Raw genomic sequence first — 27,650 nt, 5'->3', positions numbered from 1 at the left:
CAGCCCCTTTCCAGGAACACAGGATCAGATGCACTGAGCCATGCTGCCCACTTTTGGCACTTGAGTGGCTATGGCCTCTATCTACACTGCAAAGTGGTCACATTAGCAACTCGAGTTTCAGCAGCATTTCACCCTTTAGTCTGTAACTCCTGACTGGCCAGCCTACTTGAGTTAAAAGCACCACCATGCTCAAGGTAAGGGGTTTGTGTGTAGATTGGATTTGAATTAGGGGCAATACTCCAGGTGTAACTCAAGTTAACTTTGCATTGAAGAAAAGCCCATTGTTACAGTGTAGTTTAAGTCAATGGACTTTGGGGAGACTAATGCTGTATTGTAACTGTCTACAGCCAAACGCATATTTTCTTCAGACTTTCTAATAAGTAATATGTCATGGCTGAAAACATGCATGAGAAAATTCAGCCCCAAAAGGCTTATCTGAGAATGTTATAGACCACTGAACACACAGGCTTACAATGGGAGGTGCTGTCTCTGATTTAGGGAATCCTAAAACCATAGGACTAACAGGGACCGCAAGGGTCATCAAGTCTAACCCCCTGCCAAGATGCAGGATTTGTTTAATATAAGAATAAGTTACTTCTGCAAGAATAAACAGAAATTGCAAAGCCTGGTGTGAAGAGTACTTAGTAAAGCCAAATATCCAACTTGTACACTGAAAATCTCAAAAATGTTGCATGGTGTTACAAAGGTAAGGGTGTCACATGGCTTCTGCTCACCATTTTGAGAATATGGGTTAGTTTCCAGGGTACTGATTGTAAATGAAAATTAAATGCCACTGGCCCGTGACCTGCTTTTTAAAATCACAAAACGTGTCTAACTTGTCTAGGGCCATGCTCGTGAAGGGGAAGGAAAGAAGGAATGCTAGCATTGGTGAGAACTGAGCCCCACGTGGGGAGGAGAATAAAAGAGAAGGAAGCTGCCTCCTCTGTGGGTGTTTCCATTGAGTCACAAATTATTTCCTTCTGCCTGCTCTGTAGTGTCGTTGCTGGGAACTCTGTTGTGTAGGACTGTACCATGTAAAAGAAGAAGACGTTTGTTTGACAAAGGTAAATGAGTGGGCTGGGAATGCAAATTCCACTCTGCTTAGGAGAGTGCGTGTAATAAGGAAATGTGCAATAACCCATTGAAAGAAACAAGTTTGTACAGTGCCTGCCCTGAAAATGAAGAACGGAGTAGAACAGCGCTTCCCACTCACTGGCTTGGGACAAAGTTACCTGATAACAAAATTCACTTTCTAGCCCTGAAAATGAAGATTGGATCAGGCAAGTTATACCAAAGAGCTTCCACCCCCACCTCTCTCTGTCTCTCTCTCTCTCTTATATTTAGCTGAAGAAAGTTTTTACCCTTATCTGATTACTTGCTAAGGAGAGTTGTGTTGTGAACTCTATGTTTTACTGGCTTGACTTGTATTTACATTTATCTTTGCTGAAAGTATAGAAAGCTATTCCATTTTTCTCCTACATATTGAATGCCCAACCTTCCTCTATTGGTAATTGGAGGAGTCATAATATTTGTCTTTCTTATCAGGACTTTGATCAATACGCTGTGGCTGGAATTGTTTGAAAAAGGTTTCTTTAGAGTTATTTGCTTGTTAGAATTGGATACAAGTATCACAGGAAAGAATTAATAGAATTCCAGTTACTTTTACTGAACGTTCCCTTATCTTTCCTGGAGGCTTATACAGCAATACTGATCGCATCTGAGGACAGAAGATATATCAGAATATGAAAGGTGTAAATGTAGAAGAGCAGTTTTAGATGACTGACTAAGGAAGGTCCATGTAGTCTAAATACTGAAAACCTCTCGCAGATGTTAATGAAATTCAGCTTTATCTCCAATTCCTGTCAGAATTAAACTATTTAAAAAGGAAGGTTTCAGGCTAGACTTCATGTGTCAGTACCAACTTTGCTGTTGGCAGAAACCCATTTTTCTTTCTTATGGTTATTTAACCCCGAGAAGCCTGTTGAAATCTTTTCTTTTCCATATCAAAATTGAAAATTCAAAAAGATATCTGTCACCATGAAAACCTCCTGACAGATACCTCCTGCAAGTTCCCCTATGTGAGACCACTCTTCCCAGGGCCCTGAGTATTCAGCAATCATAGAATTTGCAGTAGAATTCACCCCCTGCTGCAGAATTGTTTCCAGAATCTCTGATTTCATTTTTTAAAGAATTATATTTCTAGTCCTTATGACTGCGAAGGAAACCTCAAAAGTGTGAATGGATGCCTGTCTAACTCTGCAAAGAGCCAGCAGCAATAGCTCTGAGAGGAGTGAACTGTCCTAGTTATTTCAATCAGGGACCTTTGGATTCGGAGATTGTTCCATTTCTGCACATAGCATTTGTCACGCTGTCTGCAGTGGTTCACGACCATGAGTGTCAACCTCAGGGTAGATGGTCAAAAAGCAGGGCAGGGACTCCAAACTGGTGGTATGGTCTATAATGAGATTCCACCAAACCAGTAACAAATGTGAACTCCAGGAGCACTAAAACAGTCTTACCATGGAGTCACAGAAAGTCCCCTTGGGCACTCCAGTCTATCGTGCCATCAAGGCAAGCTTAACTCTGTGATGAATGGTTGCTTTACTCCAAAAATCACAAAATATTCAGGTTGCTTCCAGTCCTGGAGACTGGTCATTTACCCCAGGTCAATTTGTACCTCAGATCTCACACCAAAGACAATCCTTGTAGCTAATCCCATAGTAAACAAACTAAGGATTTATTAACCAGGAAAAAGAAAGGAGAGAGTTGTGACACTGCACCTCATATTTATCATAATAGTATTATTATGATATAATTATAGCATAATTATGATGTATTTTATGCAAGATGGGTTCTGTAAAGTGTAATTGGAAAAGTTATGATTTGCTGATATGATTATCCTATTTATATGCCTGTATCAGTTTTGTATCTGAAGTTATAAATCCTGACTATGTATCTGTACTTCAATTGTAGTTACACATGGGTCATGCCCACTAGACAACATGCTTTCAGTCTAGATAGCTGGTTGGGAAGGGCCTATTCTGGGCCAGTTCTGGGTGCCACATTTCAGGAAGGTTGTGGAAAAATTGGAGAGAGTCCAGAGAAGGCCAACAAAAATGATTAAAGGTCTAGAAAACATGAGGTATGTGGGAAGATTGAAAAAATTGGGTTTGTTTGGTGTGGAAAAGAGAAGACTGAGACGGGACATGATAACAGTTTTCAAGTACGTAAAAGGTTGTTACAAGGAGGAGGAAGAAAAAATTTTTTTCTTAACCTCTGGGGATCGGACAAGAAGCAATGGGCTTCAATGGGCTTAAATTGCAGCAAGGGAGGTTTGACGTTAGGAAAAACTTCCTAGCTGTCAGGGTGGTTAAGCACTGGAATAAATTGCCTAGAGAGGTTGTGGAATCTCCATCATTGGAGATTTTTAAGAGCAGGTTAGACAAACACCTGTCAGGAATGGTCTAGATAATACTTAGTCCTGCCATGAGTGCAGGGGACTGGAGTAGATGACCTTTCGAGGTCCCTTCCAGTTCTATGATTCTATTCAGGGCAATGAGCCATTAGGGAAAACAATAGGCCTTAGGAGAAGCTTATGGCCAAGCTGGAACACCCCAGACAGCCTGTAAATAATGACAGCTATGACTCTACAAGGACATTTGACCAGGCCACATGATTGGGGACTCCATCTTGGGATGTTAGTATTTTTCCACAAACCGGTCTGGGAACTAAGTTTTGAAACAAAGGGTTCCCACCATATGCTGAAGCTGTATGAGACAGGGAGTGACATCATCTATTGTTCTTCACTCCCCACAAAAGACTCCTTCAAGCACCTGAGGAACAAAGACTGAATTGGGGGAAGTGCTGGACCCAGTCTAAAGGGATTTCTAGCCTGTGTATGAAGACCTGAAAAACCCAAGCTGTAAAGCTAATGCAGCTTGTGCCTTAAGAATCTACAAGTCTGCCTGTACCATCAGTTAGGGTGAGACTCTGCTATTCATACCCAGACTATCTAGAACAGTGGTTCTTAACCTGGGGTGCACGCACCCCCTGGGGGTGCACGATATGACAGATTTTTTTAGATGGTAAATCATCGAAAATGCAAATTAAGCACAGGCACTTAAGTACAACTACTTTGTTTCATCAAACCTATGTGTTTATTAACATTATACATTTTTAATTATTACTGTAATATACAAGCAAAAATTATATCTAGGTTTAAAGAACTGAGCTACTTCAATGATTTTGTTAAGGGGTACGAGATCATATTTTGAGAACCAAAGGGGTGCAGGCTGCAGTAAAGGTTAAGAACCACTGATCTAGAATATTAAGCTTAGGTTGTTTTTTTGTTTATTTGCTAGGTGATCTGTTTGCTATCACTTATAATCACTTAAAATCTATCTTTTGTAGTTAATAAATTTATTTTATGTTTTAATCTAAACCAGTGAGTTTGGAGTGAAGTGCATGGGACTCTTAGCTCAGTGAGGCTGTTGCATTTCCTCTCCACGTGGGAGGGAGGACGACAACTCTATGAGCTTATTCTGTTCAGTTCCTTGTGCAGCGCAAGATGGTATAATCTTGAGTTTATGATCCAGAGGAAGTGTGTGCCTGGGGAGCTGAGAGTTACTTTGGCTTTATCTTTTCTACTGTTGGTTCGTGCAGTGGCCAGACAGAGAGCCTGTATGTAACTGCAGCTGGGTGTGTCCCTATCGGTGTGTATGCTAGTGGAAGTGTAAGACCAGGAGCGTGTCTGCAGCTTGTCACAGCAGCACAGTGTGAGAGGGAGCCCAGGCTGATGGGTCAGAGGGCTCAGTGATACCTCAGTTCCAGCTGGCAGCCTGTGGGGAACCCGTCACAAGAGTTATTTACAGGTTAAAGCAGGCAACACTTATACACATATGAGTTACAGTTTGTGGTTCGAAAAGGTGACAGAGATGTAGTAGTCTGTCAGCACTAAATGTCTTTTAGGGCTAACCCAAGTTGACCCTGAGGATCTCTGCTTTTGTTTCCTAGCTCTGTCCCTGTGAGAGTCCAAACAGCAAAGAGATGGAAAAATTTCATGTCCGCTATCTTTATTTCTGTCTTCCAAAATTAAAACTGATGGGACAAGCCCTTCTGCACTTAACCTGTGTAGGGGCAATTAGCAAAGTCTTTGTATCTTGATTAAAGCTAAGATTTTGTCATAGGTATTTTTAATAAAAGTCACGGGCAGGATGCAGGCTATAAACAATAAATCATGGAAGATCGAGCCCTGCCACCCAGGGCTGACAGCCAGAGCCCTGCTGCCAGAGGCTGAAGTCATAGAGGTCACGTAAAATCACAGAATCCATGACCAGCTCATAGCTTTAATCATTTTGTTTCACAATGGCCCACTTTGTTCTGATAGTCCTCCTTGGTGGGCAAGGTAGGCACTCCTCCTGCCAGGGGTGCTGGAACAATTTGTACAGTGTGGGTGCTGGAAGCCAATGAGCCAAACTGTAAATCCTGTATATAATGGAAACCACTTCAAGCAAGGGGGTGCAGCAGCACCCTTAGTTGCAGCACCTATTCCACCTACATGTGTTCACAAGTTCAGAGCAAACATTTTTACAGTTATAAAGCAAAACTTACATATTACCTTATAGCACGGGATACAGACATCATAAGGAAGATTGATGCATGCAGCAACTTACAAGCATTTTATAGAATCTAAAAACTAAACACATCCTTGCAAGTTAACACCTGTCTTGAACAATACTAACATGGAGGTGGGCTGGGCTCGTTTCCAGCTCTGGATTTGTCAGTGCTTAGCTGATGCCTACAGCCTTGGCAAGAGATGGTACCTGGTCTACAAGTGTTACAGCATTTTTCCAAGATGCCACAGAAATCAATATTTTTGCTGCATAATGAGAATGTTCAAATTTGAGCCATAGTCATGTATGTGTTTGAGTGTGGGAAGGATAGGAATGAAGGATATGTCCTGGAGATACAGAATTTTGGATTTTTTGCTGCAGATTTAGTCCAATTGTGCCATGGATTATACTGGGCCCTGCCTATAGGTATCATTTATGACATCTGCTGTTACTATGAGTCCCTGACAGCTGTCACCCATTAGAATTCCATAGCTATGGGCCTGAAATGATTTTACAATTCTTATAATTGGTAAAAAGTAAAGACCAATAATGTAATTGGGGAAAAGTAAAGACAACTGCTAGACACTTGCAGTTTCGTTATCTGAGAAAATACCTTCTTGCTTGCAGACAAGGTTAGTGGGTGGGTCATAGATCCAAATGACATGTCATGACACCCTTTGCCTTTTCCTCTTCCCCTTCATGAATGCTTATCTTGGAATGCACAAATCTGATTATATCTTAAGTAAAACAACAACAAGAATAAAAATTACCTGTTTAGGTTTTACTGAAGAAAAACTGTCTGCCCTCTTTTGATTAAAAGCTTTTTCCCCCTATTAGAGAGCTTTGTCTCAATGAGTCTTGTCATCTGCTGGGGACACACTTCATTTTATGAAAAAAGAAAAGGAGGACTGTGGTACCTTAGAGACTAACAAATTTATTTGAGCATAAGCTTTCGTGAGCTACAGCTCACTTCATCAGATGCATCCAAGCACTAGGACACTGGCAGTTAGAGCGTGGAAAATGTCATGAGCTGTGAACAGCCAAAGTGGTGGCAGCTGGACAAGGAGAGTGGTACTGAAGAAGTCAAAAGGAAAGGTTCATTTACAAACAACATATACAAATAATGTCTTGTTCCTTGTTCTGAAGTAAAAGGCCTTCTTTATGCAGTGGCCAAACTTAAAATGAGGCGGGAACTATTGTTATTTATATATCACCATGGATGTGCACAACATATAAAATAAGACATGGTCATTGCCTTGTGACTCTACAATCTAAGGCCTTGCTACTGCAACTAACCTTGTGCAAGTGGAGAAAACAAATAACATGAAGGGAGATTAAGGGGATGACAAAACAAGGGGGAAAGAGTCTAAGGGAACATTTTATGTTTATATATTGCAAGCATGAGAGCTTTGGGTTGCGATAATTTGAGTTGTCACGTACATTAATAATCCTTGAAATAACAGAAATAATACAGAGAATTAATTCACCCTTTTCATTCTTCAGAGTGGCCCCCAACACACACACTCACCCCTTCATTCTCCCAGTGTCACCAGTCTCATCTTCTTTCACTCTCCCCCTTAGACCTTCTACACCACCCTGTTCCAGAAATGACATCCTTTGCTCTCTCCCTCTCATAACTCAAATTCTTTCCAAAACCCACTTCTTCCAGGAGGCCTGCAGACTCTAGCCTATGTCTGCACTGTGAAATCACTATCCAATGTCAAGAAATAAGCAAACAAAAAGCCCATTATGAATTGTATTCCTTTTCTGGATCTCTCATTTTTGTTGGTACTTAACAAAACATAACAGTAAATAGCAATAATAATATAGCAATGCAATAAAATCTATTTCCTGGCTTCTTTATTTTCAGATTTGGATACAACATGAGCTGGTTCTTATGTCCTTGTGTTCTTATGATTCTTAAGCTCTTTATTCATCCAGTTCATTAATGATATAATGAGGTTTTACTCTATCATTCTGTACTGTTAAATTGATTTTAGGTTCTGACTATAACAGATATGTCAGTTCTAAAGAGTGTCACAGATTGTTCTTTAAAATTAAAAGGCCTGATTTTTAAACAAATTAGGTATCCGTTTACATGCACAATTACCACATATGTAAATTGAGCAATCTTGGGTGGAAATGACCATAATTAGTCATATGTGTGTGCAGTTATCCAGTATGTGTAACAGTCATGCTAAGTGCACATGTAATTTGATGCATTTATACATGTAATTTATTTAAAAATCAGGGCTGGACGTTATTGATTATTTGCCTTATATTAAGTTAACTGTGTGCCATCACATTTTTTTTAAGAGAGAGGAATGGTCTAAGCATAGAACCCAGGACCAGGAAATTCCAAGTTCTACTCCTAGCTCTGACACTGATTTCCTCTATGGTCTTGGGCAAGTCCCTTAACCTCATGCCTTATTTCCATCAACTATAAAATTGGAATGATAATACTTGTTTTCATCAGGGTGTTGTGAAGTTAGGGTATGTGAAGCATTTTGAAGATATACACTGTAAGTGTTACGTTTATTTTATTATTTGTTATTACGAAAAACTTTAGGGCATACATATGGGACAACTTTTGCGATTTTAACAGTCTTCCTAATTCCTGAGCTTCATTTAATAATCTACTGCTTTTATTAGAAAGAAAAAATACGTTTTGCTGTTTTGAGCAGTAGATTGCATCCATTTCGCCAAAACATAAAAATCTTTTTTGTGGGGAGATCTTTTTGCTTTGGGCTCTGTTGATTTGTATATGCTTACGCAATGTGGAATTCTTTGCCAAATCTTTTAAGCGTTTCTTGGAACACTAGTCATGAGACACCATTACTCAACAGTTGACTGGAAATCAACCATTTCCTCTCTTGAGAAATCCAGACAGAGAAGGAATAATTTGTATCTTGGAGAATTTGTTCTTATTTTTCAGATGCAGAAAATTCTGTTCAAATCCAAAGGCAGCTGTGTCCTTTTGGAATTATTTCTTACTCTTTGGTTAGTCAATTTTTGTCTGTTTTCAAATGCTGATAAGTCAGTTCTGAGGTAGTGTGTGTGAGATAAATAGAAATGCATTGCACTTTATAGTGGGATCAGCAGTGACTGCTTAGTTAAGGTTGCTTAACAGTTTCCATCTTAACTCCTTAGTCACTCATAACTTTGTGAAACCTTAACCGTTAAGGTTAAAATTTTCCAATGCTTTCACTGGGGTTTTTTCATATGAGGAGAGTAGAAAATAATATACCATTTTAAAAAATGGTGACCATTTTGAAAAAAGAAAAGGAGTATTTGTGGCACCTTAGAGACTAACAAATTTATTTGAGCATAAGTTTTCGTGAGCTACAGCTCACTTCATCGGATGCATCAGATGCTGTAGCTCACGAAAGCTTATGCTCTAATAAATTGGTTAGTCTCTAAGGTGCCACAAGTACTCCTTTTCTTTTTGCGGATACAGACAAACACGGCTGCTACTCTGAAACCTGACCATTTTGAATAGCTCAACAACTAATACAGCTTGAGGTAAGGAGGGGAATAGCACAGTGGAACCTGCCTTAGAGTGGAGTGAAGCTTCATTACAGGAGAAGTCCTTTGAAATGTATTTAAGCAATTCATGTCCTTTTACTCCATTTCATTATAACTGGGTTTTTGTATGTGTGTAAATATTTACACACATACAAAATCTAAGACACTATCTTCTGTGTTCCCATCATTTACAACCAATGTAGGAGCAACTCTTCTTGCAACTCTTCCCAACACTCGATGAAAGGCAATGCTTGGAGGAACGTGGCTGCAGCTAGCCTTGACCACAGCCTGCATAGTTGCACATATGTGCACACTTCCACAAATAAAAGGCCAAAGTATTTCCAATTTCTTCCACAGCAGAATTGTGGCTCTTGCAGCCAGTTCTTGTCTTGTGCTTTGGTGAAACTCACACCCAGTGAAGGTACAGAAGAGTTTCTTCTACTTTGGTAGTGAGGTGAGCAAGAGAGGACAGTGACCCATGAGCTGCAAATATTGTTCTCTGGTCCCCTCTACTTTAATGTAAATTAAATCCTCTACAGAAAAATCTCTCTCACCATAGGAAATATTCAAAGAAGTCTTCTTCTCACTAGCACATCACAGAGTGAGAAGCAGATGAACAGATAATATGCAAGCTATGGGCTTCGAGATTTTCAACAGAAGAACTGCCTCACACAGGAAAAAAATATAAGAAAATAGGAAATGCAATGCCGAATCAACCTTCTAGTTCAGTATTCAGAAAAGCAGACTTTGACTGCCTCAGGGAACTGATGGGCAGGATCCCCTGGGAGAATAACATGAGGGGGAAAGGAGTCCGGGAGAGCTGGCTGTATTTTAAAGAATCCTTATTGAGGTTACAGGGACAAACCATCCCGATGTGTAGAAAGAATAGTAAATATGGTAGGCGACCAGCTTGGCTTCACAGTGAAATCCTTGCTGATCTTGAACACAAAAAGAAGCTTACAAGAAGTGGAAGACTGGACAAAGGACCAGGGAAGAGTATAAAAATGCATGCAGGACTGAAATCAGGAAGGCCAAACCACACTTGAGGTTGCAGCTAGCAAGAGATGTTAAGAGTAACAAGAAGGGTTTCTTCAGGTATGTTAGCAACAAGAAGAAGGTCAGGGAAAGTGTGTGTCCCTTACTGAATGAGGGAGGCAACCTAGTGACAGAGGATGTGGAAAAAGCTAATGTACTCCATGCTTTTTTTGCCTCTGTCTTCACGAACAAGGTCAGCTACCAGACTGCTGCACTGGGCATCACAAAATGGGGAGGAGGTGACCAGCCCTCTGTGGAGAAAGAAGTGGTTCGGGACTATGTAGAAAAGCTGGACGAGCACAAGTCCATGGGGCCAGATGCGCTGCATCCGAGAGCGCTAAAGGAGTTGGCGGATGTAATTGCAGAGTCATTGGCCATTATCTTTGAAAACTCATGGCGATCGGGGGAAGTCCCGGACAACTGGAGAAAGGTTAATGTAGTGCCCATCTTTAAAAAAGGGAAGAAGGAGGATCCTGGGAACTATAGGCCAGTCAGCCTCACCTCAGGCCCTGGAAAAATCATGGAGCAGGTCCTCAAGGAATCAATTCTGAAGCACTTAGAGGAAAGGAAAGTGATCAGGAACACTCAGCATGGATTCACCAAGGGCAAGTCATGCCTGACTCATCTAATTGCCTTCTATGACGAGATAACTGACTCTGTGGATGAGGGGAAAGCAGTGGACGTGTTGTTCCTTGATTTTAGCAAAGCTTTTGACACCGTCTCCCACAGTATTCTTGCCAGCGAGTTAAAGACGTATGGGCTGGATGAATGGACTATAAGGTGGCTAGAAAGTTGGCTAGATTGTCAGACTCAACGGGTTGTGATCAATGGCTCCATGTCTAGTTGGCAGCCGGTGTCATGTGGAGTGCCCCAAGGGTCGGTCCTTGGGCCGGTTTTGTTCAATATTTTCATAAATGATCTGGAGGATGGTGTGAATTGCACCCTCAGCAAGTTTGCAGATGACGCTAAACTGGGAGGAGAGGTAGATACGCTGGAGGGTAGGGATAGGATACAGAGGGACCTAGACAAATTAGAGGATTGGGCCAAAAGAAATCTGATGAGGTTCAACAAGGACAAGTGCAGAGTCTTGCACTTAGGACGGAAGAATCCCATGCACCGCTGCAGACTAGGGGCCGAATGGCTCGGCAGCAGTTCTGCAGAAAAGGACCTAGGGGTTACAGTGGACGAGAAGCTGGATATGAGTCAACAGTGTGCCGTTGTTGACAAAAAGGCCAATGGCATTTTGGGATGTATCAGTAGGGGCATTGCCAGCAGATGAAGGGATGTGATCGTTCCCCTCTATTCGACATTGGTGAGGCCTCATCTGGAGTACTGTGTCCAGTTTTGGGCCCCACACTACAAGAAGAATGTGGAAAAATTCGAAAGAGTCCAGCGGAGGGCAACAAAAATGATTAGGGGACTGGAACACACGACTTATGAGGAGAGACTGAGGGAACTGGGGATGGTTAAGTCTATGGAAGAGAAGAATGAGGAGGGATTTGATAGCTGCTTTCAACTACCTGAAAGGGCGTTCCCAAGAGGATGGATCTAGACTGTTCTCAGTGGTAGCTGATGACAGAACAAGGAGTAATGGTCTCAAGTTGCAGTGGGGGATGTTTAGGTTGGATATTAGGAAAAACTTTTTCACTAGGAGGGTGGTGAAGCACTGGAATGCGTTACCTAGGGAGGTGGTGGAATCTCCTTCCTTAGAAGTTTTTAAGGTCAGGCTTGACAAAGCCCTGGCTGGGATGATTTAGTTGGGGATTGGTCCTGCTTTGAGCAGGGGGTTGGACTAATGACCTCCTGAGGTCCCTTCCAACCCTGATATTCTATGATTCTATATCGGACAGGAGACAGGACCATATGCAGCAGAGGACGGGACTAGCGTTTGCTTGTAACCAGCTGACATAATGCTGAACAAGACTTGTCTCTGTCTACACTGCCTGCAAAGTCATGGTCACAACTGTATTAGTTAACACAACTCTTCAAAGTTGTGTTCTAACTGTACTTTTCTAGTGAAGACAAGACCTTAGCCATTTCTAATCCAAGACAGTATTTTCACTATGTGGCCACTTATTTTCTTTAATAGCTTTTTTAAGTGACTTTGTCAAAAGATTTTTGAAAGTTCAAATAATGTCATTTGGATCTATTTTATCCACTATGTGCTTGATGTGCCTCTTTAATATACAAGAATTCTTTGGGCCTAATTTTCCTTTTTAGAAGTTGTGCTAATTTGTCCCTATTATAGGATGTTCATATAGGTGCTTTATAACTCCATATTACTGTTTTAACAAATTTGCCTGGAACCGCAGTAGGGCTCAGTGGTCTGTAATTCCCAGGATCTTCCCAGCGCCTTATGTTAAAGGTTGGTATGGTATTTGCTAGCCTCTAGTTCACTGAGATAGTAGCCAATTTTAATGAGAAATTGCATGTTTTTGTTAGCAAGTCAGCTGCTTCAATCTTAAATTCCTTCAGGACTCTGGGTTGAACTATCTGGTCTTGGTGACTTGTTGTTCTTAAATGTTTCAGTTTGTTCCAGTACATCCTCTTTTGGGACCTGAGTTTCTGGCAGTTCCTCATCTTTAGTACCTGAGAAGAGTAGGTCTGGTGTAGGTATCTCTCCAACAGTCTCTGGGGTGAAGACTTTTTTAAAGAACTCATTTAAGTCTTTTGTAATTTCGTTATCTGCTAAATTGTTCCGTTTATTCCATGGCAAAACTTCAGGGGATTCGGAATATACTGGATGTGCTAACATCTGGCACTGGGGGCAATATGGAGGGTGAAGGGTAGAAAAAACTGTGTCCTTTAACCAGTTTGTATGCTAATCTAAGCTTTTAATGTTTTCTATTGCAGGATCTCAGTACAGCTTCTCCTACAGAAACTGACAAGTGCTAACAATGGCTGACAGCCTGAAGGCTGCAGTGCTTGCTTTATGGACCCTTTTCTTTTCATGTGCAACATATCACAGTGAGTTTGCTAATCTTGTAACATAATTCATTTAAAAGTAATTTATCAACAACACTTTAAAGTGAATAGAACAATTAGCAAGCAACATTTTTACCATAATTCAGTAGCCATAATAATATGTCTGATTGCAAATATCAACAATATTTATATGTTAGAATATAGTCTCAGTTCTAGTATATCTTTCCACTAATATTTTCAACATGCAAAGAAAAACTCAGGAATTGATAAAGAGCTGAAACGGATGTTTGGAGAGACTGTCTTTCTGTTCCCCTGTTGTTGCAACTGGCTTTCTGATCTAATCTATCTGCTTTGTTTATAGTGCTCATATTCGCAAAAAGAAAAGGAGTTCTTGTGGCACCTTAGAGACTAACCAATTTATTTGAGCATGAGCTTTCGTGAGCTACAGCTAACTTCATCGGATCCGATGAAGTGAGCTGTAGCTCATGAAAGCTCATGCTCAAATAAATTGGTTAGTCTCTAAGGTGCCACAAGTACTCCTTTTCTTTTTGCGAATACAGACTAACACGGCTAGTGCTCATATTGCTATAGTCTGCATTCTCTGCAGCACTGTCCCCTGCTGGCCCAAGGCTATCCAGTGGATATCTGCCCTGGAGGGACAGAGTATTAAACTCCCGGTGGGTCCTCTCATGACTACCACTGCCCACCATGCGGAGACTCAGCCAACAGCAACGTGGTTCTTGAGAAAGCTATGGTGACAGGGAGGAGGGGGAAACAGCAGACCAGTGCACAGATGCTTCAGTGTGTGTAGGGGTTTCTCCCCTACAGGCTGTGACACTGTAATCCCTTTCAAATCCCACTGCGTGAGGAGAAAATTTCTTGTAAACTGTGAAGTAAACCTTGAAGAGTTTCCTGGTGCTGTCCAGCGCTTTTGGTGCCTCCATAGGGAAGGATGATTGAGGCCCATATATGTGATGTCTCCTATGTGCCCTTTGCCCACCAATTCTATCCTTTTTTAAGTAATCAAGTTTTTCTGGTAAGATTTAACCTTTATAAACCGCCGGTGCTGCTCATTGCTCTTTGGTTATCCTCTGGAGACCACTGAAGTGCAGTTTATCTAACAGGAGGAGGATTGGGCTCTAGATGTCTGGGGACTTTTTTCTTAATATCTTTTCCAATATTTCCTTGGGAATAGAAGGTAGATTTATAGGATGATAATTACCAGGGTACCTCCTTTACCCTCTTGAGAATCAGTCCTACATTTTACTTTTGGTGCAGTCTTTTGTTAGCACCTCATTTGTCCATGGTTTAAAAAAAAACGAAAACTGTCTGTGGTACAAAAATTGCATTAGCTCATTTCTTTACTTCCCACAGTCCCAGTTCTACTTCCAGTGATATCAGTGGGAATTTTGCAATAGAATTAAATGGGAGAAGAATCAAGCCCCACAGGTGTATACCGGCTAAGACATCTAATTTGAATATGCTTAGATTTTCCAAAATTTTCTAACCCACTTTTTGTCAATGTTTGGTTTTACAGGTTTGTTTCTTCCTTATGAATTGCATGTTTCAAGCTTCTTTGTTGAATTTTTCTTGTTGAAGATAAAAAAATAAGTTCAGTATCTCAGTTCCCCTTTTCAACTATATAAATTGAAAGTAAACTTTGAATTGTATGTGGTTCCAAAAGGAAATTCTCAAAGATCTGAGATTTTAAAAACTGTGCTAGAGATGAAAAAGGAAGACAGTAAAATAAATACAGAGTATGTTAAAAGTTGTAGGGAAAAGATAAGGGAAGTAAAAGGCCAAATGAATTAATGCTGCTAGTCAAAGTAGTTTAGGAGACTAGAGAGAGCTTTTTACACCTCAAGGGAGAAGGAAACACCATTAAAAATTAGGAGGGAGTGAAATTAATGCTGATTCAAAAATGACTGATACACTGAACTCCTCTTTTAAAATCTGTCTTTAAGAGGAAAAATAAATAAAAGTTTGAATAATAAAAAGTAAGAAAGACCTTGTAAAAATCACAATGAATAAAGAGTAGTTAAAGAGTACTTTGAAATTGTAAACCTATACAAATTAGCAATATGCATTGTAGGGTATTGAAGGAAATTTATCCTTAATTGACTGAACCACTGACAATTGTTTTTGAAAAAAACGTGGACGGTGTGGAGATATCAGAAGACGAGGGAAGCAAATGTGGTACTGATGTTCAGAAAAGGAAAGAAGAAAGAACCTGTTAATTATTTACCAATAAGATTAATGTTTATCCTCAGTAAAATAAAACACAAGCAAAACAGTTTAGAAATTTAGATGATGATGGAACCATGAGCAACAGGAAGTGTTGGGGTTTATAAATAGTAAATCATACCAAACATACTAAATTATTTATTTTATAGAGTTAAAAAAATTAATTCCTGAAGCTTCAATTCTTACACATGCTAGTAGTACTAGTCAAGTAAGTGAGTCCCAGTGCTGAAGGACTGGAATGGGTTACCTAGGGAGATCGTGGAATCTCCACCCTTAGAGGTTTTTAAGGCCTGGCTTGACGAAGCCCTGGCTGGGATGATTTCGTTGGTGTTGGTCCTGCTTTGAGCAGGGGGTTGGACTAGATGACCTCCTGAGGTCCCTTCCAACCCTGATGTTCTATGATTTCTGTGATGATTTCTAATGTAAATGGAATTACTCAAGTGAATAGGGACTGCTTGGTGATTAAGACTAGAAGGACTGGGCATTTAGAAGAGGAAGTGAAAGTAACAGATGTAATATATATGGATTTTAATGAGGATGAAAGACCATAAACAAATGACAATGATAAGCAGCAAAGTATTAGTTGGCTTAAGTTTCTAGTAAAGTACCACAGGGATCAGTGTTAGATCCAGTCTTATTTAACAACTTCATTAATGCTCTTGAAGAAGGAATGAACGGCATGTTCATGAAATTTTCAGATTACACTTCATAAAGAGTAGGTGGAAATACCCATCACATCAGAGAAATAATACAGAGGAACCTAGGGAGATTAGAAACATGGGCAAGAAGTTACCAAGTAAAACTCAACTTTGACATATTGGAGAATTAATCCAAGCCCAAACGCTGAATGGGTGAGAGGAACCTGGGAAGCAGGAGTGGCTGAAGGAACCCTAAGGAGTGGGACTTCCCAGCAAATTAATTTTCAGTTTGCGTTGTGATATGACAGCAAGAAAAGGACCGAAAGAGTTTTGGGTTACATATGCAGAATCATCCTGTCCTGGAGCAGAGGAGGAATCCTTTCTCTATCTAACCCTTGTGTAACTTCAGCTGGAATACTGCCAGCAGGCTCTGTCCTGGGAACCTCATTACTAGAAAGAAAGATGTTGACAAGTTTGTCAGAGTTCTGACAGCAGCAACAAAAAATAACCAGGGAGGTGGAGGAGACTGACTTGAAAAGAAGGACTGGAAGAGTTAGATCTGCATAGCTTGTATAAGAGAGGACTGGGGGGATGTGACAAAAGTCTACAAATACCCAAAGGGTCAAGCGCCAGAGAGGGAGAGGAATTATCTAGGACAGGAAAAGTGGGTGGTATTTACTGACATTGTTTGTTTTTTTAAAAGTTCCCGTTTCAGAATTTTGGGGCATGTTGTTAGCCTTTATAACTACATGAGATTATTGTCACACATGCCCTCCCACCCCCTTCCCTTCTGCTGTTCAGTACAGTCACATATGGCATCTTGTTTCAAAGTAGATTGTAAGTTCTTTGGAGTAGGAAGCAGGTCTTGCTGGGTATCTCTACACTACAGTTAAAAACCTGTGGCTGACCCATTCCAGCTAACACAGGTTCCCGTGACTCGGGCTAAAGGACTATTTAATTGTGGTGTAGATGTTCTGGCTCAGGCTAGAGACTGGGCTTTGGGACCCCGTGAGTGGGGAGGGTCCCAGAGCCAAGGTTCCCGCCCACACTTGAATATCTGCACCCCAATTAAACAGCCACTTAGCCTGAGCCCAAGTCAGCTGGCATCCAGCTACGGGTGTTTAATTGCAGTGTAAACATACCCATTGTGTTCGTGCATCACCCAGCACAACATGGTCCTGATCCTGACTGGGGCCTTGCGCCCTACTACAATACACAATAATAATATTAATTAATTAATTAATAATGGGCATAACTAGGAATAAGGGAATGAAGTATCAGGAGAAAACTTCTTTTAAACATGAAAGTTAATTAGACTATGGAGAAGCCTATCGCAGGGAGTGAGGGAAGCCTGCTTGCTTGGGATGTTTGACAAAACACTAGAAAATGCCTTGTAGGCAGGAACCTTATTCTGATTCCTAGGAGAGTGCACTGGTGCCTAATTAATCTTTTCTGTCACTACTATCTATGATTCTGATATTCTCTGATTAATCTTTAATAACCTTTACACAGAACTTGTGATAAACTAATTTCCCAATGATAATGTTTCGGGGCCGGAGAGTAGGTGAGCTGGAAGCTGTTTTGGGGTCTTTGATCCAAATTCTGATTGTACAGCCCTTTCGTTTTGTCCCATAGAATTTTGAGGTGTGCGCTGTAGTGGGCCAAGTTTAGTTTCTCTTCCCATTTAATCTGAACAAGTCAAATGATTGAGCTTTCACGCTCCCTTTAAGAGATTTTAATAGTTCACCTTAATTGAATTGCTCGTTACCACTGACCCCTCCCCGCCACTTGGTAAGGCAACCCCCGTCTTTTCATATGCTGTGTTTTTATACCTCTCTACACTATTTTCCACTCCATGCATCTGATGAAGTGGGTTTTAGCCCACGAAAGCTTATGCCCAAATAAATTGTTAGTCTCTAAGGTGCCACAAGGACTCCTCATTGTTTTTGCTGGTACAGACTAACACGGCTACCACTCTGAAACCTTTAATAGTTCTGTTTCAAAAGAAGAAATTTCTACTTCTTAGCACCAGACCCTGTTCTGGCTGATTTTGTTTCCTATTTCTGTCACTGCTCAGTGTTGTGTTGGTTTTTCCTTAGTTTTGGCAACAGGGCGTATACAGAGGTTTGAGTGCTTCACTGACTATGCCAGGGAGCTGTCTTGTCACTGGGAAGCGGCTGCACAAACAAACTGCTCCAAGGAATTCCGGCTCTATTACAAGAAGGAAATTTTATCGACAGTGTAAGTGTTTATTGCCACTTTCTGGGTTCATTGTTAAAACATTAAATATGCTGCAATTATTAACAGCCCTGCTCTACCTCTCTATGGCCATGGGGTGAGGTCTGAAGCACAGCAGAATCAATGTGGTCCTGCTGCATGGGGAAGGGCATAATGCTCGGGGTCCTCACCCCCTGTGTTTGGTAGAGTACAACTCTACAGGCGTCCCTGCACCCCCGGTGCAGAGGGGATCGTTAGGTGTGAACCAGGAACATGGCAGGGCCAATGGATCGGCAGCTACCTTCACCGGACATGAAGCTCCATGTGGGGAGTATTCAGCAGTAGCTGTGTGACCTAGAAGGGGTTGTATTCCCTGTCTTCAGCCTGGGGGAAAGGCTTGCCCTCCCCTCCCCCACCCTCTCCCCTGGAACCCAGTGGCTCTCCTGCATATAGCGCAAGAACATAGGGCCAAGTCCTTATTCCTGGTTCTATTGTGCAGAGGCCTGCTGGCACTCCCACAACAGAAGCCAGTTCCAGCCTGCTCTCCCCAGCTGATTACAGTTTCTCCCCAGAGACATGCAAGTGGCATCACTTTGAACAGGTTAGCTGACCCCTCTTTCTTTTCCAGACTAAAAGGCTTTCCGTCACCAATATGCTCTCTCTTTTGCAGCCAGGTGAAAAATGGGTCCTCACTGTGTTAATTTCTCCTTTATAGACTAGGCCATAGCTTTCTCTGTTGAGTTTTTCACTGGGGGATACACAGATAGCTAAGACTTTTGTACCAAATGCTTTCTGGGAACTAAGTTTGTGCATCTCAGATTCAGCTTACCCACTGGGAGCCTTCTCTGATGACACTGAATGGGGGCTTAGTTTAAATGAACTGAGTGCTTAATCCTATGTAAACATCACGTCAATTCTGATATTTTTCAGATATAACACATGCATCCCTGAGACTGGAAAAGGCAGCAGCATGAATTCAGTTTCCAACTGCATTTGCATAATTCTGCCCGAATATTTCGCGGCAGGCCTCGCATATCATTTAACACTGCAGGCCAATGGGACAGTGCTATGGAATGACACTGTGGAAGTGGCATACATTGGTGAGATATAGTTTGTTACAGATTTGTGATTGATATATCCCATTCCACATCCCCAGCCAAATACCTCACCAGCATCACACAGTCAGCACCTTCCTATCCTCTGAGAGAAACGCACCTAAAATGTGTTCTTCATCTGGCAACAGAATTCAGGGATGAGGAGTAAGATGTCATTGCCTATTTCTGAGAGAGGACAAACGTCTGTAGCCAGGATTCTTGGCCCCCAACACATCTCATGACAGTTTAATCACCACCCTGAGTGTCTGAATGGGCTTAACAGGGTTTCTAGAACTAATTCTTGGTAGATTGCAATGGCCTTTGGTAAAATAGTTAATGTCTCTCTGATGTCACAGGATACAGTCAGCATAAATATATCTATTACACACATGCGTGCCCACATACTTTCCTGGTATTAAAATAGTTTGTATGGATAAATCTGTCTCACCTCAGATATTAGGAGAAATATTTCAAGAAACCTGTGTAGTGATTAACCTGCAGCAGTGATCTGAGCCCTTCTTTGTTGTCATTGTTGCTCACTAGCAGGATGAGTATGAATCTGTGCCTTGGGATCACATCCCCGGAGCACAGGCACCAGGGAGAGGTTGGCCAAGAAGATGCCACAAGCAAATCCCCATCCCCAGAGCACAAGCTATGAAGCAACTCTATGCATTTTTTTCATGTTGGGAGCAGGCCACTGATAACATGTATTTGAGACCTACAACTAATTCCACTGACTCAAAAATCCCATTTCAGTATGGAGTATTCTGGTTTTGGCTTTTACATCCCTGTACCAGAGCACAGGGAAACAAGGCTGAATGCAGTGCCCACATCTGTAACTACAGCATTGTCTGTGACTGAATAGCCCACTTCTGTCCATTCCTCTGAGTCAGTGTTTCCCCCTTACAGTTAAACCAAGACCCCCAACAAATCTTACCATTGAGAAGGGTGAAAATGATAACTTCTACGTCTTGAGGTGGATCGAGAGCTACAGCGCAGGGGACATGCTCTATGGAGAGGAAGTAACTTACGAAGTCAAATACTGGAACAAGCAGAATCCAGAAGAGGTAGGAAACTGCATTTTTCTTCGCTTTCTTGAGCTGGTACCCATGGTATGAAAAGTCCTTCAGAAAATCTTGAGGAGCTTTCAACCAGGTGGTTAATGGTGATGAGACTGCTGGGTACCATTTCCCCCATCATTCATGCATTAGGGACAGCAAGCACTATGGACACAGGTAACATTGCTTCAGTGACATCACCAGGAGTGGAACTGGTGGTAATCTTCTGACCTTCGCCCACAGAATAAGCTCTCCCCATGTGAGTCATCAGATCGAGACGCCTCTCACAGTAGATTGTGCTGAGATTCAGAATATGATTGTTCTTGCTCTCAGAGCTCCACTGGGTTTGGGTCCCCTTGGTGGGGCTTGAATCTCCCTATAGGCTCTGCTGGGCTCCTCAGGCTCCTCCTATGACTTCCCCTCCTTTATGACAAAGCACACTATACAACTGTTTGTGCGCTGTAGCAGTTGCCACACAAGACATTAGTGCACGGCAGACTAGTGTTGTGGACATTCGCACTCTGGTTTGCCATGCGCTAATGTCCCATCCAGACCAGGTGAGATTCTGTAGCACAATATAGCAGCTTTGGAGAGGTGCCAGGACATGATACTACTGCATACTGCCCCAGTTTGAGCCCTGGATGCCACTGAATTCATATTTCATTAAACTCAAGTCATTAATAACAAACTTAACATATTAAAGTTCAATAGTCATAGGCTGATTCTCAGAATAAATTAGCCAGGTTCTATGTTTTATTTAGATTATTCCTGATATTTTTTTTAATTGTGTGCTGAAAATGGATTTAATCCACCTTAAATTGTGCAGCAAAGGAGTTTATTTCTCTTCAAATACATCTTGAGCCTTTGGTTTGTCAGCAGGTATCAATTTGATGGTTACAGCAGTGAAATCAGTAAAACATATTTATATGAACTGAATGTCACACCTAACACTGTCCAGGAAACTAAACATATATTCCATATAGAACCTAAATGTGTTACTTCACTTTTTATTCAGGAGTTTGTAGAACAGCTTCCCTACCAAACGACACACTTCAAAATTCTTGCAATGCAGTTGAAGCAAGGGTATGACTACCTTGTAAGGGTACGGCGTAATTATACAGGCAGCTATTCCACCAACTGGAGTGACTGGAGCAATGCAGTTGAATTTCACAGTGGTAAGTATCAGTAACAGTTGCAACACAGTGGAAGAATCTTACAGGATTCTAAAGCACATGGTGTACATCCCACTATTTCTTCTGCCTTTCTGTGTCAATTAGAGAGATGTAGCCAGTGAGTCCCAGGGCTGCTAATAAAATCCTCCTCCTCAGACTTTTACTTATTGTAGACCGATGCCCAAAGACTCCAAAGAAAACAAAAAGCATATTACCAAAAGGGCAACAACCACACAGTAATCAACTCCACTGCTCCCACCATTCATTAGGTCCATCAGTGGCTACTAGCCAGGATGGGCAGGGACGCAAAACCATTCTCTGAAGTTTCCCTAGCCTCTGTTTGCCAGAAGTTTGGAATGTGCGACAGGATGATCACTTGATGATTCCCTGTTCTCTTCATTCCCTCTGGGGCCCCTGGCATGGGCCACTGTCTGAAGACACGTTACTGGCTAGATGGACCATTGGTCTGACCCAGTATTGCCGTTCTTATGTTCTAGAATGCCTCACATACCATAACTGTAGGTCCCCATGCACATTTTGATACATATATGGGCTTTACTTTAAACCCTTTAATTGGCATTGTTTCAAGGTGTACAGAAGATCACTGACATGACTATGCTTATTGATTGTGCTTTTATTTCTGAATATATAGATTATGGAGTAACTTTAGAAGATAGTCTGCAGAGGATTGTTCTCATATCCTGCATGTTGATCACGGCTCTGATTTTAATCTGTTACTTCTGCTTTGCCATGTATGTATCATACTGCACAAGGGTTTACAGAGCAGCAGTTCACCAAATATTCGGTTTCAAAGAGCGTAATGGCATGTACAGTAGTATAGTACTTTGTAATCATAAAGGACCTTTTGTCTGAAGATATACAAGCAATCTCTTTACAAACATGAATTAACTAACCTTCATATCATCTCTCTGAACCAGGCATATAAAGAGATTAGATTACAGCACTTTTCTCCACTAAACCATCTGTATGATATTGCCAGGACTTCACAGGAGCCTACTGAGGCTTAATTAATGAGTGTTTGTAAAGCATCATGAGACCTACTGTTGAAAGGCTAATACACATTTTTAAGGGCTGCATCTGAGGTCCTTACTCAGATTTTACTCAGTCCTTGCTCAGGCTAAATTCTTATTGATTTCAATGGGCCTGAGTAAAATCCTCAGAATTTGGCCCATATAATTTGAAGAGAGCAAATGCAGCTAATATAATGTTAAAATGTTAATAGAGCCAACATCCTCATCTTTATAAAGTATTCCCCTTGTCAGAGCAGGATCTGTCATCTTTGGGCCCCCAGCTCTACAAGTATCTCAATAGTGCTGGTTATCTTATTGCAGTATTTTATTTTTGAGGAGTAATTTGCTGGACTTGGGTCACATTAATAGATTTTCCTGTTTTCTCACAATCTCAAATAATAATCTGACCATGTGACTGTGCTCAGGCCAGTTAATCATTAATATATGCACAAATGTTTACACAAGCGTTGCTGAAAAGCATTGTCACTCCTGGACATAAACAGAATAAGTGCTTCCAGTTGAGCATACAGACTGGTTGAGGAGAGAGGGTAGGGGTAGTGAAACTGGGGAATTGGGCCCAAGCACAGCTAAGAGTAAGCAACGATTCTTGCTTTGCAGAGTTAAGAGAGAATGGTGGGATCAAATCCCAAATCCAGCCAAGAGCCATCTTGTTGTTAAGAATGTCAAGGGAGCTCAGGTATGTGATTTAAAGATTTTACAAAAAAACACATTTCCCATGTGTTTAAAAAATGAAAGAGGTCATATGTTCTGGTGCTGACTGTGATTCAGAGAAATATCAAGTTTAATTCAACCATACCCTAAATCTGTTTTATGCCTCTTTTAGATTTCAGTCTGGAGGAAAATGCTGTCCACTGATGAAATTAAGGCACCTTTCTATGATGTGAAACAGACTCACATGGAACACCAACTGTAAGTAAAATAAAGAACATTTCTCTGGTTTACAGCATAAAATATTTTGCTATCAAGTGAACATTAATTGTGCCTTCCTTTTCATCCCCAAAAACAGAAGCTGTAAGAACTGTCTTGCAAAATATGCTCAAGGCCAAACCTTGAAGGGGAAAGACAACGTCAAAAGTGGTGAGAAACCTGGCAGTTGCCTGAATAAATGTGGAGAGTGGTTCCCAGAAGAGTATGAAGCTGTTCTAATTCCAGAGGTCACTTTGATTGAAGATTCTCTTGAAATCTGTGAGTGTTCAAGAAACACTGAAACTGAGAGCCATGAGGACAACCTGAGTGAGATCCTCTTGTGCCCACCTTGTGAGAGCAGTGCTAATAGCTTTATAGAACACACTCAACACAACGATGCACTTGCAGACATGTTTATTAAGCTACTAGAATGTGGAACCAGTATCCATGACACTGAAATTCCAGACTTCATCATAGAAGAGCAAAAAACCTTTGAGAATTGTGAATCAGAAAATTCATCACAGCAAACACCAAAAGAAAATGTAGTCCAGGATCAACAGTCATGTGATACTTCACATGCTTGCTCCTTTTCAACTACAGCCTCTCAGGATGACCTCAACTGTAGAGCAGCTAGCACAAAGTCAGTGCGATCAGAAGAATCTTTTGAATCTGGTTATCAAAGTTCTAACATAGACACTGCTTCTCCCAAGGCAAAGAATCCTCCAGACATGTTGCATCAAAGACACTTTCTTTGCAGTTCTGAGACTCAGCATGACTTGTTGGTCTTGATTAAAAAATCACCAAATGCTCCTTCCTCTGAGATAATCAAAGACGGAATAAATAGTCCAGCATATCAGAGCTTCGACAGCCTCATGTCTCAGTCCACAGAGCCTTGTAGCACAGCATATAAGAGCTTTGACAGCCTGCTGTCTCAGTCCATGGAGTCCTGTAGCACAGCATATAAGAGCTTTGCCAGCCTGCTGTCTCAGTCCACAGTTAGCAATAGCTTGACACAGTGTTTGGAAAACCCAGGCTCTTCACTCTCCTTAGCAGAGTTTCCAGAGAATCAAATACTTCCCTACAGAGAAGAACAAGCCAATCAACCCCTTGGTGATCAAAGCTGTTACACCAACCACAAGGGTGACTGCACTGAGACTGCTTGTCAAACCATCTGTTCAGAAGACTTAGACTTTCCATGGTTTTTCTCCCATGCTCATGACAAAGTTTCATTTTTCCTGCCAGAGAAAGAAGTACACAAGCATATAACATGTCAACATGTTCCAGAAAAAGCAGCTGCAATTTCCTGCCCCTCTGTTTCTAACCCATCTAGTTACCAGCCTTTTGGTATTGCTCTCAAAGACAATAATACACACTGTGACAATAACAGTGAGGCTATTTCTGAGTCGCCTTATAAACCCTTTATCAACCTTTTAAACAACAACCTCAAAGAAGCACTTCCAGCTATCACTCTCTGTGAATCTGACCTGGAGATAAACTTGTCAGACTTTCTATAGCATTGACTCAGATGTTACCACAGGCTTTGCCTTTGGTCTGAGTTCAGGAGCGGCTCTCACACAAAACAGCAGTGACAGCCCTTGGATTATCGGCTTTAATGAACCATGTAGTGATGGTGAAGATGAAGATACTGTGGGCGTGAAAAAGTTGCTGTGGTCTTTAGATTCTAGCTCTCGGGAAGACTGGGAGGACCATGCAGGAGACAAAAAATTGTACTTCTGACTGTACAGATGAAAGGATACAAGAGAGTAGCAATAACATGCCATGTCCTCTTCTGCTGTGTCATACACGTGACCATTTGAGGACGTCTGTAAATGCGGAAGAAAAGTGAAGCGCAGTTACAGAATGTTGTGAGCATGGGAAGTGGCTGTGCAGTTAATTTATCAGAAGGGTCACTGAACCACAATACTATTGTATCTAAACCATCCGTAGAAAGAAATCAAACTTCAGAGCCCCTGAACTCAACCGAGTTGCCACTGGGTGGCCCATTTGTGGACAGCCCCTGTTTAGGACCCTGTCCTTTTGATTATTGCTCAATTCCAGGTGAGGGATCAAAAAGTCACTTTTCATAAAAACAGGCCAAATGAACCTAATGAGTGAGAGCACTAGGATGAACCAGTAAACAGTGAAACTTACCTTCATAGACAGGAGCTTGTGTAACTGCTATATGAACATGACCTAGATAAATTTCATGGGGTTGCAATCAAGATAGCCTTTGGGAATAAACAGTGTGGAAAATGGAAATGTTGCTTGTTTTCCCACGTTCCCTCCAGAAGAGCAGGCTGTCACTATGCAGACACTGGGTGGGCTCTGGAACAGATCAGAATAGATTTGCTGGGATGTCATGGTCACACTTGCTACAGAGCTGGCGATTGGTAAATGGCTTGAACTCTTGGGGCTGTTGGTACTTGAGGATCCCAGCAGTGGCTCTCCCAGTGTAAAGATGGTGACAAGCTACAGACTCAGCTAGAGTCCGTGATGGGACCTGATTGCACCCCCACAACTAGTAGCAGCTGCATGGGGCATGAACTCATGTTCATTTTGGCTTCCCCAGTGTTGGTCTGGCCCGAATACACTTGCATGGGAAAGATGTTGACCCTGCAGCTCAGATTCAGGGGTGCTATATAAGCTGGTTCACATCCCAAGGAACTGAAAGAAGGTGCAAGTTAAAGCAGGAGGTTGCTGACTTTCAAGGACACCTTTGTACAGCCTCTCATTAGCTACTTTCAGGAGAGTGCAGGGATTGTAACTGTGTCTGGCCCTGGTGTGGGTGATGTGAGAAGGAAAGCTGTAGCTCCCTCGTGGCCAGAGGTTGCTTTGCATCACCCTGCCTAATTTCCCTTTATGGACTCCCCAAAAACTCCAGATCAGAGCCCAAAAGTAATTAGAACACTCCCCTATTTGGGTCCAATTTATTTAGTCCTGACACACACTGGCCTTCCAGGCCCTAACCCCAGTTCAGAATCTCTCTCCCCCTTGGGTAGGGAATCCCACTCCCAAACCCTCCTTCCTGGGGCTGAGTCACTGTTCAATGTCTCTCTGTAGGCCTCCAAGCTCCCCTGGTGTCTCAGGGTCTTCCCTGCTTTAGTAAGTTACTCCATGGGGCAACTCCCCTGGTCTCAGGGTCTTCCTTGCAGGAACCTTTCTCACTCTGCATTTGGTTTCCTGCAGACACACGCCATTCTTGCCCTGCAGCTTTCTGCTGCTCTCATAGGGGACTCGTCTGATCCTTGCTCAGGTGTGACTAGTTAGTTACTAGGTTGGTTGGTCCCAAACCTCTAGCCCTTAAATGGGCAATCCACCCTTTTACAGAAGGCTCCTGAGTCTGCCCCCCTCTTGGCTGCAAGGCCAGCACCGTCTAGCCCTCAGTAACTGTATTCATGAGGGTCAGTTAGCTTAATGTGACTGCAGTAATTCTGTGGAAGTCAGTGGTGTTATTCCACACTGGTATCAATGTAACTGAGATCAGATGTTTTTAAACTGTGTATACCAAAAAAGCCTGACTAGTGTAGGATCAAACTCCCTAAGCTGTGTGTGCATTCCACCAGGTTTCTGTATGTGTCTGGGGTATAGACTGGAAACGACTCCCACAGCTGAATTCTGAATTCAGCTGGGATCACATGTGCCCTTGTGATAATACATCCAAAGGTTTTTCCTCTGATTCTGAGCTACTTGAGCATAGAAGTATATACTGTGGCATTATAAATTCCACAGTAAGGTGGTGAGTCCAGATAGTTAAATGGCCACTGCAAATTCTTTACATTTCAAGCCAGCTCATATTATTCAGAAATCCCTTTTCCCATTTCTAGCCATAAACAGAGAGGCATAGGCCAGTTCAGAGGATGTATCTGTGGCCACTGTTCAGCTACTGCGTTGGCATCTTCTATAAGGGACGTTTTTCACTGCTGCAGAACGACCTACAAAACTCAGATGGGCAGGCAGATGAGGGGTTTTGTGCCCCATGTAGACCTTTGTGGCCCTACAAAGGGAGTGCGTAACCTCAGGAGGGCACTACTGCAAGGTGCACGTGTTCAGGGTTGGTGTTTGCATTTGTTTGGACGCTGGCGCTTACGCCACTATAATGAGGATGTTGATAAATGAAAACACGTTATTCATTGTTAACATGGTGATTAACACATTAAAGACTTATACAAGAA

At 41.8% G+C, this 27,650-nt stretch overlaps 1 protein-coding gene across 6 annotated transcripts; it reads left to right on the top strand.

Moving 5' to 3' along the window:
* Positions 1 to 44: 44 nt before the first annotated feature.
* IL4R (interleukin 4 receptor) lies at positions 45 to 27,650 on the top strand. 6 transcript variants are annotated; one of them, XM_084641378.1, is made up of 13 exons: positions 45 to 194; positions 845 to 888; positions 996 to 1,280; positions 12,702 to 12,781; positions 13,026 to 13,139; positions 18,079 to 18,220; positions 19,127 to 19,296; positions 20,200 to 20,357; positions 21,364 to 21,523; positions 22,173 to 22,272; positions 23,170 to 23,248; positions 23,396 to 23,481; positions 23,579 to 27,650. In XM_084641378.1, exons 5-13 carry the CDS (start codon positions 13,070 to 13,072, stop codon positions 24,990 to 24,992), a joined length of 2,379 nt encoding a protein of 792 aa, XP_084497504.1. In that variant the 5' UTR covers positions 45 to 194; positions 845 to 888; positions 996 to 1,280; positions 12,702 to 12,781; positions 13,026 to 13,069; the 3' UTR covers positions 24,993 to 27,650. The 6 variants fall into 6 exon arrangements, with proteins under 6 accessions (XP_084497504.1, XP_084497507.1, XP_084497505.1 ...); XM_084641381.1 differs by lacking the exons at positions 845 to 888; positions 996 to 1,280 and having other exon boundaries at positions 46 to 194; XM_084641379.1 differs by lacking the exons at positions 45 to 194; positions 845 to 888 and having other exon boundaries at positions 959 to 1,064.

The sequence above is a fragment of the Lepidochelys olivacea genome, assembly GCF_965140295.1.
Source record: "Lepidochelys olivacea isolate rLepOli2 genome assembly, chromosome: 10".
NCBI lineage: Eukaryota > Metazoa > Chordata > Testudines > Cheloniidae > Lepidochelys > Lepidochelys olivacea.
The sequence above is the reverse complement of the archived record's forward strand: the minus strand, read 5'-3'. Positions and strand labels throughout refer to the sequence as shown.